This window comes from Sceloporus undulatus, chromosome 3, assembly GCF_019175285.1.
Source record: "Sceloporus undulatus isolate JIND9_A2432 ecotype Alabama chromosome 3, SceUnd_v1.1, whole genome shotgun sequence".
Classification (NCBI taxonomy): domain Eukaryota; kingdom Metazoa; phylum Chordata; class Lepidosauria; order Squamata; family Phrynosomatidae; genus Sceloporus; species Sceloporus undulatus.
In genome coordinates, this window is record NC_056524.1 from 75,717,859 (window position 1) to 75,731,794 (window position 13,936).

A 13,936-nucleotide genomic window follows, 5' to 3' on the forward strand; every position below is an offset into this window, starting at 1 on the left:
CACTTGTCCTACTGAGGCCCCCTGCTGGGCCTGCCTCCACTTCCGTGTCTGAAGGGAGGAGGCCGAGGCGAGGCCTGGGCCTGGGGTGATGATGACGATGGCGCTGGCGGAGCTGGCCTCCCGCCTCAACTGCGCCGAGTACAAGAACTGGCTGAAGGCCGGCCAGGGCCTGCTGCTCCTGCGGGGCGCCCTCCAGGGCTTCGCCGGGGAGCAGGTCCAGGCCTTCCACCGCAGCATCGCCGCTCGCCTGGCAGCAAGGCCTCCTCGGTGCAGCGGGAGGTGCCCCCCTCCTCGCGGGAAGCAGGTCAGGAGGAGGCCGGCAGCCACCCTCTCCTCCTCCTCCTCCTCCTCCTCACACCGAGGCCCTCGGCTCGGCTGCTGCCTGGCTGCCTTCGGAGGAAGGGGCGAGGCACCCCGCCCTAGGCTCCACCTAGTAGTATTGTTACTAAGACCATATGATAGGGAGGGGGGTGGCTAGCCTCCGGGGAAGAAGGGGCCACTGAGGTGGTAGTAGATTTTATACTAAATAAGTAAAGCGTTAAAGCATATATTTGTATGAAAGAATAATTGGTATTGTAAAATTTAAAGATATTAATAAAAAAATTAGTAATATCATATATATAATATATAATAATGTTTATATATATATATATATGTACACATACTTTTATATACTTTTATCTATTTTATCATCTGTATGTACAGTGCTGTGCAAATCTACAGCACTATATAAATAAAGCATAATAGTAATATATATCAAATATCTACTAATGTTATAATATATAAATTATATTACATATTATATTATATAATATATATCAAATATCTATTAATATCTACTAATGTTATAACATATAATTATACTACATTTTATATTTTATAAAAATATCTCATGTTATAATAATGCTATAATATATAATTATATTACCTAATATATATATATATATGTATATGTATATATATATCAAATATCTAATAATGTTATAATATATAAATTATATTACATATTATATATCTATATAAAATATCTAATAATGTTATTAAATATCTTAAAATGTTATAATATATAATTATATTATACACTCATCCCTCCATATTTGCTGATTTGATATTGACGGATTTGATTAATATGTCCTCTCTAGGAATCTCTAGGTCCTCCAGTGCTACTCAATGGTCAACTTTAACCAAAAGTTGCACCAAAAGACCTAGAGAGAAAGATTCCTAGAGAGAATACTCTACTCGGCCTTTGTAGCTCCTCCAGTGCAGTTCTATGGTCAGTGTCTGTTGGACGTTGACCACAGAGTTGCACCGGAGGACCTAGAGATTCCTAGAGAGGTGTCCTCTCAGGTAAAAACGTGGTGTTTTTATTCTTTGTGTTTTTTCTATGTTCACTGGGGTCTTGTGCCCCTAACCCTAGCGAATATGGAGGGACAAGTGTAATATTATTATTTAATATATATCATAAGATACACATACACACACATTATACACACGCACACACACACACACACTGAGGAATGGGTGTAAAGGAGTGATTTCCTCCTATTCCCTTCCCCAACCTCATGTACCCTTTTCCCACCTGTTTTGGAATATTCTAAAATCCTCTGGAATACACACACACATTTGGAGGGAGGAGGGCATGGGAATCTTCAGGACGATTGGTAAAGATCACCTTCCCCCCTTTTAGCTAGTGGGGAAGCTGCACTGGATCAGAAAACTCCCCCTGAGAACCATAGAATCATAGATGTTTATCACACTATACTCTTAAAGTGCTACTATTCCAGTGTGACTCCTCTAGCTGCCTCCTGTTGCATTCTGGGATTTGCAGTTTTAAGGAGGGGTACAGTATTTAGAATTCTCTGCCTGAGAATTCTAAATACCCCTCCTTTAAACTGCAAATCCCAGAATACAATAAGAGGCAGCTAGAGCAGTCAAAGTGGAATAGTAGCACGATAAGAGTATAGTGTGATAAACACCATAGACTGATAGAATCATAGAGTTGGAAGAGACCACAAGGGCCATCCAGTCCAACCCCATTCTGCCATGCAGGAAATCTCAGTCAAAGCATCCCCAACAGATGACCATCCAGCCTCTGCTTAAAGACCTCCAAGGAAGGAGACTCCACTATACTCCGAGGGAGTTTGTTCCACTGTCGAACAGCCCTTACTGTCAGGAAGTTCCTCCTACTGTTGAGGTGGAATCTCTTTTCCTGTAGCTTGCAACCATTGCTCCTGATCCTAGTCTCTGGAGCAGCAGAAAACAAGCTTGCTCCCTCCTCAATATGACATCCCTTCAAATATTTAAACAAGGCTATCCTATCACTTCTTAACCTTCTCTTCTCCAGGCTAAACATCCCCAGCTCCCTAAGACGTTCCTCATAGGGCATGGTTTCCAGACCCTTCACCATTTTAGTTGCCCTCCTTTAGACATGATCTGGTTTCTCAATGTCCTTTCTGAATTGTGGTGCCCAGAACTGGACACAATATTCCAGGTGGGGCTTGACCAAAGCAGAATACAGTGGCACTATTACTGCCCTTGATCTAGACACTATACTTTCAGACACTATATTACAGAGAGAAACAGACTTGCCAGCTGCATTTGCTTGGCTGGATCCAACCTGTTATGTTTACTTATACAGATTTCAATAGATGTTGCCAGTTTGTACATCACTAATGAAGGAAGGCTGTTTTGTCACAGAGAAGCAGTATAGGTATAGTAAGATTACTCTGGATCAAATCTTTTGACTTAAACTTGTATGGGAATACTTTTGGAAAACTGTTGCCAAGGTGCTTTACTTAATATCATGGTTAAGCCAGTGGCTATTATAAAAGTTGCAAAGAAAATTAGATTTTTTTAAAAAAAAGGTGCCTGGACAAAAACAAAATTAAAAAAAATATTTATAGAGATGTATTTAAAGTAGCAAATCATTGCTTTAAAACATTTCTGGAAGTGATGGCACTCATTGCTAGAAAATGATTCCTCCAACATAGTGAAAAGAAAAAACTAACTCTGCCTGCTTTATCGCAGGTGTTACATTTCCTGTTTTGATTCCAGATTTTGATTTCTTCTTCAGCTACATTTCCCCCTATACTGGGAGGTCTGTATTTGTAACGGGAGGCAAGAGCTGTGTACTATGTTTGTTATTTCAAATCTTTTAAGATGAGTAGGAAAAGAAGGTTGGCCCTCTGCTAAGAGACATTGACAAACAACTCTCAAAATATATTTGGCTGGCAGCATTTCCTGATTCTTTGCTCAGCTGCCAAACTAATTTGGCAGTCATCTTCACTATTGATGGCTCAAGGGTGCCAAGGTGTCATCACTCAAATTATTGCTTCACATAATGTTACGGCACAGAATTTATCAAAAGAGATTGGGCAGGAGGTACTTCTCAGTAATTAAGTAATTGACGTTCTGCAACCAGCCTGTGATCATATGGACTCTGTATCATGGTGGCAATTTATTTAAAATTACTAGATGATGGCCAAATAGCATCATTCATATTGAGGATATGTCTCACTCAAATTATAAAGAAAGCATCAAAATATTTTAGATAGATAAGGCTGCATGGTTTTTGGCTCTCCTGCCAGTTTAATGTGACAAGCAGCAATTCAAGGTGCATAACCTTTAACTACCCTTCGTGCTTCATGCTGGATAAGACTTCACTAGTTGAATGTGGCCTACCCAGACCACATATACCATTTATACCTGTACAAATTACCACTTGGAATGTATGCTATGGCAAACATCGTATAATAGACTATTGGTCTAGGACTGGGAAGATCAGGATTTAAATCCTCTCCTATCCCTCCTGAAGCTAACTACGTGATTATGGGTCAATTGCTGTCCCTTTATTCAATTCCCTAAGCCCCTTGGAAGCAAAGTAGAACATAAAAGTAACAAACAATTTATATCATATAACTGAGCTTAGAGATAAAGGTACCGATAAATATAAATATATATTATAAACAATTATTAATAATGTATATAATACATTGATTATATTAGTTGTTACAAAATACTTATAGCTATTATAGATAGGTGAGCCAGTGTGGTGTACTGGTCTGAGCACTGAACCTCAGGAGACTGGGGTTCTAATCCTTATTCAGTCATGGATACCCACTGGGTGATCATGGCCAAATCAAATTCTTTCAGCCTCAGAGGAATGGAGTGGCAAACCCCCTCTGAATCTTGTTAAGAAATGACTGTGATAGAGTCACTGTAGGAGCGCCATAAGATATATTAATTAAAAAGCAAAAACTATTGAAGAGCCCTTCAAGACGAATACTCCTCTAAACTGGCTGCAATGCTTAAGATGTTCCATTGGTATGAATCACTCCCTCTGAGGCCAGAAACGAAGTGTCCAGTATTGATCATATGGCTGGGCACCTCATTGAGACCGAAGAGGGAGCGACTCACACCGGTAACTGTGTCAGAAAGCACAGTGGGGCGCATGTAGAAACAACCACGCAGTATTGCTATGGAATGTTCTGAATTTTTCTGCAAATTCTGGAGCAAAAAGTGAGTTCTTAAAATCCAATTTAGGTAGCAATAGTGTGGATTCAGTGTGGAAGTGTCCTTCCCTTGTGAAAATAGTCTGCACTTGAATCTGGAGTTTGGCCCTGTGTTGTATAAACAGACCACAGTGAGGGCAGGGGGGACTAGTGTAATTGGCCTGGATAGAGGTGGCCCAGGTAGACACAGACTTGGAAAGCACCAGACTTGGGAAGGCTTCACTTGGGTAAAATATTTTAACCATTGAATGTTCCATATTATAAGGTCATTTATGTATGCTGCTTCTTTTGATTTATAGTTTCAGCCTGCCTGCTCCCTATGTAAAGAATGGAAAAAGGAGATTTTGAAACATCACACACACAGGACTGGGGAAGTGAACTGGGGAAACTGCAGGCCTTGGCTCTGGCCTTCTAACTCTTGGGAGATTGCAAAGGTAATTTCTGATGGTTCTGTATCTTTTCCAAGCATGATGATGGTGAAGATGATGATTTTATACATCATCTGTACAACAGATAGGGAAAATGTGACACATGAACCCCAGTTTTTGAGATTATATTTCATATAATATCTGATTAACTTGGTGCTTCATTCTGAAAAATGAAAGCAATGATGGCTTAAGGGTATTTGACATGATCCAGGAAATTATTTGGTGTGTTTTTAAATCAGGTGTAGAAGGCTATTGGATGGGAGGTTACTGAAGGCTGTGTGAGATGTGGCATGCCCCATTGACTGTGTTCTTCTTCATTGCTTAGGCTTACATGCCTCGTGGGAAAGCTGATAGTTGTGGCCCTGACAAATGTGATGCATCAGGACTCTTAAATCTTTTTACCTTCTGTGATCACTTCAGCAACATTGATCAAAAGAAAATCAGAGAGGTAATTCAAAGACTAATGTTGACATCCTTTCTTCATTCTCAATAGGTTTCTCAAACACATTCACCAATTTCCCACCATTGATCTCCTTTCTCTTCTAGCAAGCTCCCTGTCTGTGTACAGTGTTGGTTCCCTGCATTCTCTGTAGAAAAAAATAATAGCTTGCTTATCCAGAAGCAGCATCTCACAATAAAAGTCCAGAAAGGAGGAAACAACACCACTTATTTTCTTCTGAAATCTCTGCCATTTATGGGGAATTAGGGAGAAAGAAGGAGTGATTTCTTTCCCTTCTAGAAGGGCCTTTTCATGATTTAGCACAGGTTGGAAAAAGTCTGGGCCATGAACCCATTTTTGAGGCCTCCAAAAGCCCACTGGACCCCATTTTTAATAAGGTTTTTTATTTTTTGTTGCCTGAAGCCACAAAAATGTACAAGAACTCCATGTACATGTTATAGATGAGCACCCCATAACTCCCAATCCTTGTTTTTTTAGGCTGGAAGCCAGCTGAAAATGGTGAATAGAAATGACATGATGGCCCTACCAATGCAGTGAAATCTACTAGTGTGGCCTATGTGGTGGCAATGTGGAATTGGCCCCCACCCCCTGTGCAGTTATTCATCCTAATTTAGAAGAACTGATTTCAAAATATTATATCCATACCTTTAGTTGTTGGGTAGAAGCAAGAATTACAGTAGCTGTTGCTTGTCCTACAACCAGGTAACAAACAAGACCCACTGAAATTCACTTTTCTATACAGCTGTTAAAGGTACAAGGGTCTTCTCCAGTTTTCAAGGTGGCCAGTCTTACTGCTATTGACATTATTTGTGCTCCACTTTTTCTCAAAATTGGCACACAAGATGGCTGTTCTCTTCAGTAGACTGTGTATGCCTACAGATGAAAAAATAAAATTTGGTAAAATATAGTAAACTTAAGGTTGATTGTGCAGGCTATTAGAAGCACTGATGTCTTTATTCACCTGCACAGTCTTTACCACATGGAGTATTTCCATGCCAGTGACATTGACAATAGCCTGTGACTGCGATGTAGACATATATCACTCATTTAGGCCTCATTCCTCTGCCACCTCCCACAGCGCAGGGCTATAACTTAGTAATTACTTTCTGTAGCTCTTGCTGGGTTTACAGTCCACCTGTTTTTCTTTATGTTTACATCTCTAGGTGATTAAGTGCCGCAATGAACTAATGCACTCTTCAGACATGAAAGTCTCTTCTTCTTGGCTGAAGGAGTTTGGAAATCATGTCCAGAATTTGCTAAGCGAGTTCCAGGATGTTCCCGAGGCCCAAGCAGCTAGTACAAGGATAGAAAAGGTAAAAATTTCACTCCTACTAGTTTCACTGCTATTATTCATTATGATTATCAGCATTATATTTTGGCTATGCATTGCAGTGAATATATAGTTTTATGGTCTGTGAATATTTGTGTATAATTGGGAGTATAGCAAGCTGTTTCAGAACTTGTTTCCTGGGAGGGGAACAAGCATTTGTGTGGATCAGCAAATGGGAACATGGGTTTTGTGTAGATTAACATGGTGCAGTACAACTATTGCAATTGCCTGTCTAAAAAGGACTGAGTATAATATAACAAAAAGTGTGTGTGTGTGTAACATGAGCTTTCATGAACTGGAATTAACTCTTGTCAGATATAGTCTTGTCAGTATAGTCTTAGAACAAGGATTGGCGAAATGTGACCTTCTGAATGATGTTGGATTGCATGTCTCACCAGCTCCTACCCAGCATAGCAAATGGTTGGGAATACTGGAAGTTGCACTCCACAGATGTCTGGAGGGCCACCCTGTTGTGTGTGGACTATCAACATGATTGTTAAATTAGGTTCAGAAAGTAATGACAATGACAGTTTCTGTTATGGAAAGCCAACATGGCAAAGTGGTTTAAGTGTTGGACTATGACTCTGGAGTTCATGGTTTGTTCCTTCTCAGCCCTGAAACCCACTGTGTGAACTTGGATAAGTCACAGTATCTCAGCCTTAGAGAAAGGCAATGGCAAATCTCCTCTGAACAAATCTTGCCAAGAAAACACCATGATAGAGTCACCTTGCGGTTGCCATAGTCTGAAATGACTTGAAGACACACAACAACAAAAATAAACTTATTGTAGGGCAGTTTTTTAGGGAGATGACAGGCTTTAGACTGTTTGCCACTTGAAGAAGAGAAAAAAATGCTATGTATGCAGTCAATGTGGGAGAATAGAAAAGACAGGATACAAGAAACAATTTTAGGCCCCATACAGACAGGCCAAAATAAAACTGTTTCGGGTCACTTTGGAGGTACGCTGTTTAAATGCTGCATGCGTCCTAAGAGTCCAGAAGCCGTGCCAAAGCCATGCCTCAGTCCTAAGGACTGGAATGCCGCTTTGGCTCAGCTTCTGGCCTCTTAAGATGTGAGTGTCATTTAAACAGCATACCTCCAAAGTGACCCGAAGCAGCTTTATTTTGGCCTGTCTGTATAGGGCCTTAGTTACTTCAAATTTAAAATAAAATTCCAGTTATAAAATAATGTTTTGTGCTGTAGGCCCTTGTATTTTATCACCGAAGTCCCTCTTCAAACTTCTTAGCATCAAAACATTTTCCTAAGTGGTAGCAGAATCAAAGGAAAAACAGACTGGAATACTCTTGATGACATACATGCACATAACTTGGGGTTGTGTGGGTCTTAAGTCTTGTTTGGAACAGTGTGCATGGGGGCATTCATTGAGTCATTGATAAAAAAGAGACTTTGTGAACTCAGGCTTTACCTGAAAGTTGGAAAAAACTTAAAAGCACACAAGAAGTATCTGAAGGGATACACTCCTTCAAAACAGTATCTTTATCAGATATTGTATTGGCATTACTTGGAGTTTTTTAAATCCAGGCCTTTAGGTCATAACTTCCTTACCAAACCAAATAGCGTTTTTATAAGGTAGTTTTCTGTTTGTTTGTCTCTTTTCACCAACCAAATAGCTCCTGTCATCTGACTGGGCTGTTCATGTACCAGGGGAAGATCAGCTTGATGGACTGGAAAGTGAAATAAGCCAAATGCAGATGAGTGAAATAGAGGCAGAACTGATAAAAGAGAGACTTTGTGAAATCAGGCTTTGCATGGAAGAGCAAGAAACAATATCAAAAGAGGTAAGAAAATTGGAAACATCAAAGCTTAATTCGATATTGAAGTTTATTGTTCCCTTCCTATAAGAAGCTAGTCTATTTAGAATGGGATGGACAGTCCAATTCCAGAGGCTGGATTGCATCTGCTGTCACTTCTAGCCAGCATACTCAACAGTTTGTCAACAAATTTTTTCTTAGGCAAGGAGTAACCTCTCCATAATTTGAAATTATATCAGGTTTCATATGAAGCAAACAGTTCAGATGATTGGCAGGCTACTCCTTGCCTAAGAAGAATGGCAAGAATTCTGTTGAGCAGTTACAAATGTGTAACCTAGAGTTACACACTTGTGATTTTTTTTCATATTCACGATCCCTATGTAATCCCAGGTTTAGTTTAGGGGCTCCATAAGGACTGTGAAAGTCCTCTAATTTCCACTTACCGGAGCAGTTGCAATCAATGGGGGTTTGTTCTCTTGTCCAATCCGGAAGCAGCTGGCTGACCATTTGCCCCCCATGCACAACTGTTGTCTGAAGCAAGGGGGAATTATAAGAGGGGTCTTGCTTCTGCCTATTGCAGCAGAGATCACTTATGGGAGGAGGTGGGAATGTCAATCAGGTGCTTCCTGACCAAAATCCGTCCATATCTCTCAGCTTCTACCGCAAAGACTTTGGTCCATGCCCTAGTGTCTCTCGACTTGACTACTGCAACCTTCTCTTGGCAGGGCTTCCTCTCTCTCACCTCCATCGATTTCTGTTCAGCACTCAGCTGCTCGTATTATCTCACTCGCTTGCTGGTATGACCATGTCTCCCCCCCTGTTGTCATCCCTTCACTGGCTCCCCTTTCCCTTCCACATTTGGTATAAGCTTCTCCTGCTCACCTTTAAAACCCTGCATGGGCTGAGCCCCTCCCTATCTGAACTTCTTTCTCCCTACATCCCCACTCGTTCCCTCCGTTCTGGTAGCCAAGGTCTCCTGTCCCAGCCCAGGATTTCCATGGCCCCGTCCTGGATTCGTCCCTTCTCGCTTGCTGCCCTTACTTCTGGAACCTCCTCCCCTTACAAGCCTGACTCAACACGTCTCTAACCAGCTTTAAAGCCAAGTTAAAGACCATATTGTTTAGGGAAGCGTTCCCAGGGAGTCTGTGATTGTGACCTGGTTGTTCTGATGCTTGATTCAGTACTGGATATTTGTTGTTTTACTTGTTTCTTATGAAGTTTTTAATTTGTTGTTTTAACTTTTAGATTGTACGCCATAGGCAGGCTTTTATATTTTTTAGATTTTACCTGCTTTTGTACAGCGCCGTGTACTACTACTACTAATAATAATGGGAACAAATCCCCATTGATTGCAGTGGCTTCTTCCCAGTAAGTGATGATTGGGGGAATTGGGACAGGATTCAGTGCATAGCACCATAACTATAAATCCTCAATGAAATGCCAGTCAACATTCTTAATACACCTGAACTTCCAACAACTATTTTCTTCATCAGTGAGAGCAACTAGAACAAGTAACACAAAGTCCTAATGATCTGTGCTGTGGTTTATGCCAACAGATGCAAAGTATGGAATGAAGTTTATGCAAAGGGTAAAACTGGGTTACTGTTGAGGCTTTCGCTGGTGATTGATATCACTGGATAATGACATCCTCAGGCTTGGTGTCACCCAGTGTATGTGTGTGTGTGGGGGGGGGGGGGCTGTAGGGGCACACCTTCCCCACTTGCTCTCTTAGCTGTCCGCCTGCCCAGGGCTGTAAGTGGGGCTGGGCAGGTGAGGGAGAGGAGGAAAGTTTGCTCCTCCTTTGCCTCCATATGGCTTCCTTGTGAGAGGGGAGCTACTGTACATTGAGCCAAAGTCAGGAGGGCTCACCCTTCTCTCACTGCCACATAGCTTCCTCATGAGGAGGGAGCCAGGCAGAGACGAAGCCAAGAGGGTTGCACTTGCCCTTCCTCCTCTTCTGCTGCCTTGGCTTCCTCCTCAGGAAGGGAGTCACAGCAACAAAGAAGAATAGGTGGGCCCAGATCAAGGATGGGCAACCTTTGAGGATCCAGGAACCAGTGTTGCCTTCTCTGACACCTCCACTCCCCTATGTCCCTTTTCTTGCCCCCCCCCCCAAGCCTCTTGGATATGCAATTTGACATTGAAAGATAATCCCTTGAGGTCAGTTCTAGGTTTTAAGAGACCTTTATAAGAAAGAGGGTTAGATCCTTCTGATTTCTTTAAAACGATGGTCTTGTCAGGCTTAAAAGAGGTTCAGGGGGAATTATATTTAAATAGCAAATTAACACACACACCTTTCCCAGACTTGTGAAGTTTGACTTGCTGTTTTGGAGAGGCACTGTATGTATTCCCAGAGGATGCCCCAGAGGTACTGGCGCAGCTCCTGAGCAAGTGAGAAAAGATGTCAGCTCCCTTTCCTGCTTGGGATTTGTATTTAACCTTCTCTGTCAGAGGGTTCTAGTGCCACAACAAACTATAAACCCCAGGATTCCATAGCTTTGAGCCATGGCAGTTAAAGTGGTTACAAACTGCCTTATTTCTGCAGTGCAGATTGAGCCTTAGTGCTGGAGGTTGGAAGTCCAGGCTTACATCCCAGTTCTTTTATGAAGCTCGCTGGGCTGTAATAGACAAGTCTCTCAACCTAATTTGTTTCAAATACTACATGTAAGACATTAGTATTTCCTAACATTTTTGGAGAAAATAAAATGAAATGAAGTGTGTAACTTTTAAAATATTCATTGTACTTTTGAAAACTTTCAATGTATTTTTTCTTTTCAGGATTTAAACAGAATACAAGCTGTAAAGGATTTCATACACAATAATCATGATCTTCAGAGAAGTTTGCAGGCAGAAATGCAGAATTTAGAAGACTTAGTACAAAAATTATACAGCCAACAGCAATTGGTAAAAGAGACAGAAGAAGTGAATTGTGGAGAGAAAAAAGATGAAGGCAAGTGCATATGTTTAAAATTAAAGAGGTTTCATTTTTTCTGACAAGCTGCATAACATTATAGCATTTGAGTAGATTTCAGATATGAATGCTGCCATACAGAAAGCATAATGAAAACAAAATTTGCCAGGTTACTTTGCATAAACATGCAAATTATGCAGAGACCTGCTTTGTGTCTGCTTGTTTCCTTAAGATTTTTTGGCTACATAATCTAGACTGAGGGTGTGGAAACTCTTTCAGCTGAAATGTAATTTTAGGAATGTTCTAAGGTGCCAAATTCAAATTGTGGGTGAGACCAAAAATGCCAGTGTATATATATTTTTTATCATTATTAACGTTCCTGCTGCCAGTAACTAAGCCTTAGGAGAGCCATTTCAGCCTTTTAGAGTGGGGAAAAGTCTGCACAACAGCTGGTAAAGCACCCCAACTCATGCAAAAGGGGATGGGACCTTCTGAGGAACCTCTGGGGGCTGGGTTTTGCCTCTGAGGTTCTCTACCCCAGTCTGGAGTCTGTAACTCTATAGCACTATTCACTTAAGTGTGTTTAATCAACTTGCAGAGGGAAATGTACTACCTGCACTCCAGTTTCATTATTTTATTCACATGGAGAGCAACAAGTCTGAGCAGGAGATTTTCTCCCTAATTGTGTAGTGCCTTCATATGATCAGGTTTGCTAGTAACATGGACAACACTCACACGAAGGGGAAACCCAGGCTCATTGTTCTCTTATGTGTGGATAACAACAGAACTAGAGTCTGGGTCTAGATTAGGGTCTAATGCACTCTGTTCTTTGTATGTTGATTCAATACCTTTTATAAATGACTATAGAATGGTTCAACCCTTTTTCGTTTTTGGCCTAGTCAGCAGCTCATTGTGAATACAAATGTTGAAAGTTTTATTTCCCACAGATGTGAGTCAATGTATGTAGACATAAGCCCCATAATGAATGGCAGCAACCTTTCCCCTAAAGCAGTGACTAACAAACTTTGGTCATGCAGATGTTTTGGATTTCAGATCCCAATATTCCTGTTGGCCAAGCTGGCTGGGGCTTGTGGGAGTTGAATTCCAAAACACCTGGAAGACCAATTTGGGAACCAGTGTCCTACAACATCATTGGCAACTCATATTTCTTTAGCTCACTGTCTTTGTTACCTCTCTTTCAGACTCCTTGCTCGGGTTCCTTTCCCCTACTCTCTTTATGCACCAGTGTTGTATGAGGCTTTTAAAGACAGACTAATTTTTCCCTTCCTCTAGGGAAACTAGATTACAAACTGAGGTCCAAAACACACTGCAGAAATACTCCTGTTTGAGACTGCTTTAACTGTCCCAACTCAGTGATTGGGAATCTTGAGAAATATAGCATATTGTGGCAGTAGAGCTTTCTGATAGAGAAGGCTGTCTCACAAAACTACAGTTCTCAGAATTTCCTAGCACTGAGCCAGGGCAGTTAAAGTGGTCTCAAACTGGATTATTTCTGCAATGTGTTTTGGACCTTAGTTCCTAAACAGTTGGTTGGTATGCTCACTCAGTCATATCAGTGTTGGAAACTTCAACACAAATGCAGCGTCATGGTGTTCAGCAGTGCCTTGCTTCCTGTGTACTTCAAAGCTTCACATTTTAATTTCTTGTACAGCTAAAATGAGATTATCAGTCTGGGTTCTTTTTGTTCCCACAAATTGTAAATGTAACTAATCCAGCTATACTTAATATTCCACTGAAACTCAATGAGCTGTAAGTGTGGAACTTAAAAGATCATTTCTTTTCTTCACATTCATCCCTATATGTAGGCCTGAAGAAACATATCTGGTATTGATGTATCTATATTTTTGTTTCAGATTGTCCTTTACAAAAAATGAAACGTATGGTATGAAGAATAGCTGCTGTGAAAACACCAGGCATGTCATGAAGAGAAACATTTAAGACTAGAGATCTCTTTTTAACTCTGGTCTCCAGAGTCATAGTCCAACACTCAAACTATGCTGGATCAGTCATTACATTTTTTTAAAAAAATGCCAGACCCCTTGTGCTATATACTGTCTTGTTTGAGTAACTTAGCATGATTTTTCTTAGTTTTCAGTTCTGTGTTTGCTGTGAGATAATACCATATTAGTGCTGGAAATATTAATAGCAAAAAAACTTTCAAAAGTCATCTCTGTTTCCTGTTCTGTATCATACACAAAAACACCTCTTCCCATCAACTGTATCCATTCCTTATTTCTCTCTGCTACCAGGTACTGTTTTGACCGAATGAAAAGAATTATATTAGGATTCACTGTAGTGATGAAAGCAGCACTAGTTTGGAATCTTTCCCATCTCATAAAAAATTATTGTCAGTGCATGGCCAGCTCATACTAAGCAGGGTTTTTAAATTAAAATTAATGTTTAAAACAGGTCACAGCTACTCCAAGTTGCTAAATTAGATAGGAAGTAGGCAGGTACAGATGTAGTCTACCACACATTCTGCTTCTCTTCTTTGCAATATGGG

At 40.8% G+C, this 13,936-nt stretch overlaps 2 protein-coding genes across 2 annotated transcripts in view; one reads left to right on the forward strand and one right to left on the reverse strand.

Moving 5' to 3' along the window:
• Window positions 1–13,936, reverse strand: part of USP9X (ubiquitin specific peptidase 9 X-linked) — a 361,613-nt gene that overhangs the window by 195,503 nt on the left and 152,174 nt on the right. The window lies entirely within an intron of this gene.
• On the forward strand, window positions 43–13,600 carry C3HXorf38 (chromosome 3 CXorf38 homolog). Its single transcript, XM_042457067.1, has 7 exons — window positions 43–304; window positions 4,811–4,945; window positions 5,265–5,387; window positions 6,563–6,712; window positions 8,361–8,528; window positions 11,280–11,451; window positions 13,287–13,600. Exons 1-7 carry the CDS (start codon window positions 89–91, stop codon window positions 13,319–13,321), a joined length of 999 nt encoding a protein of 332 aa, XP_042313001.1. The 5' UTR covers window positions 43–88; the 3' UTR covers window positions 13,322–13,600.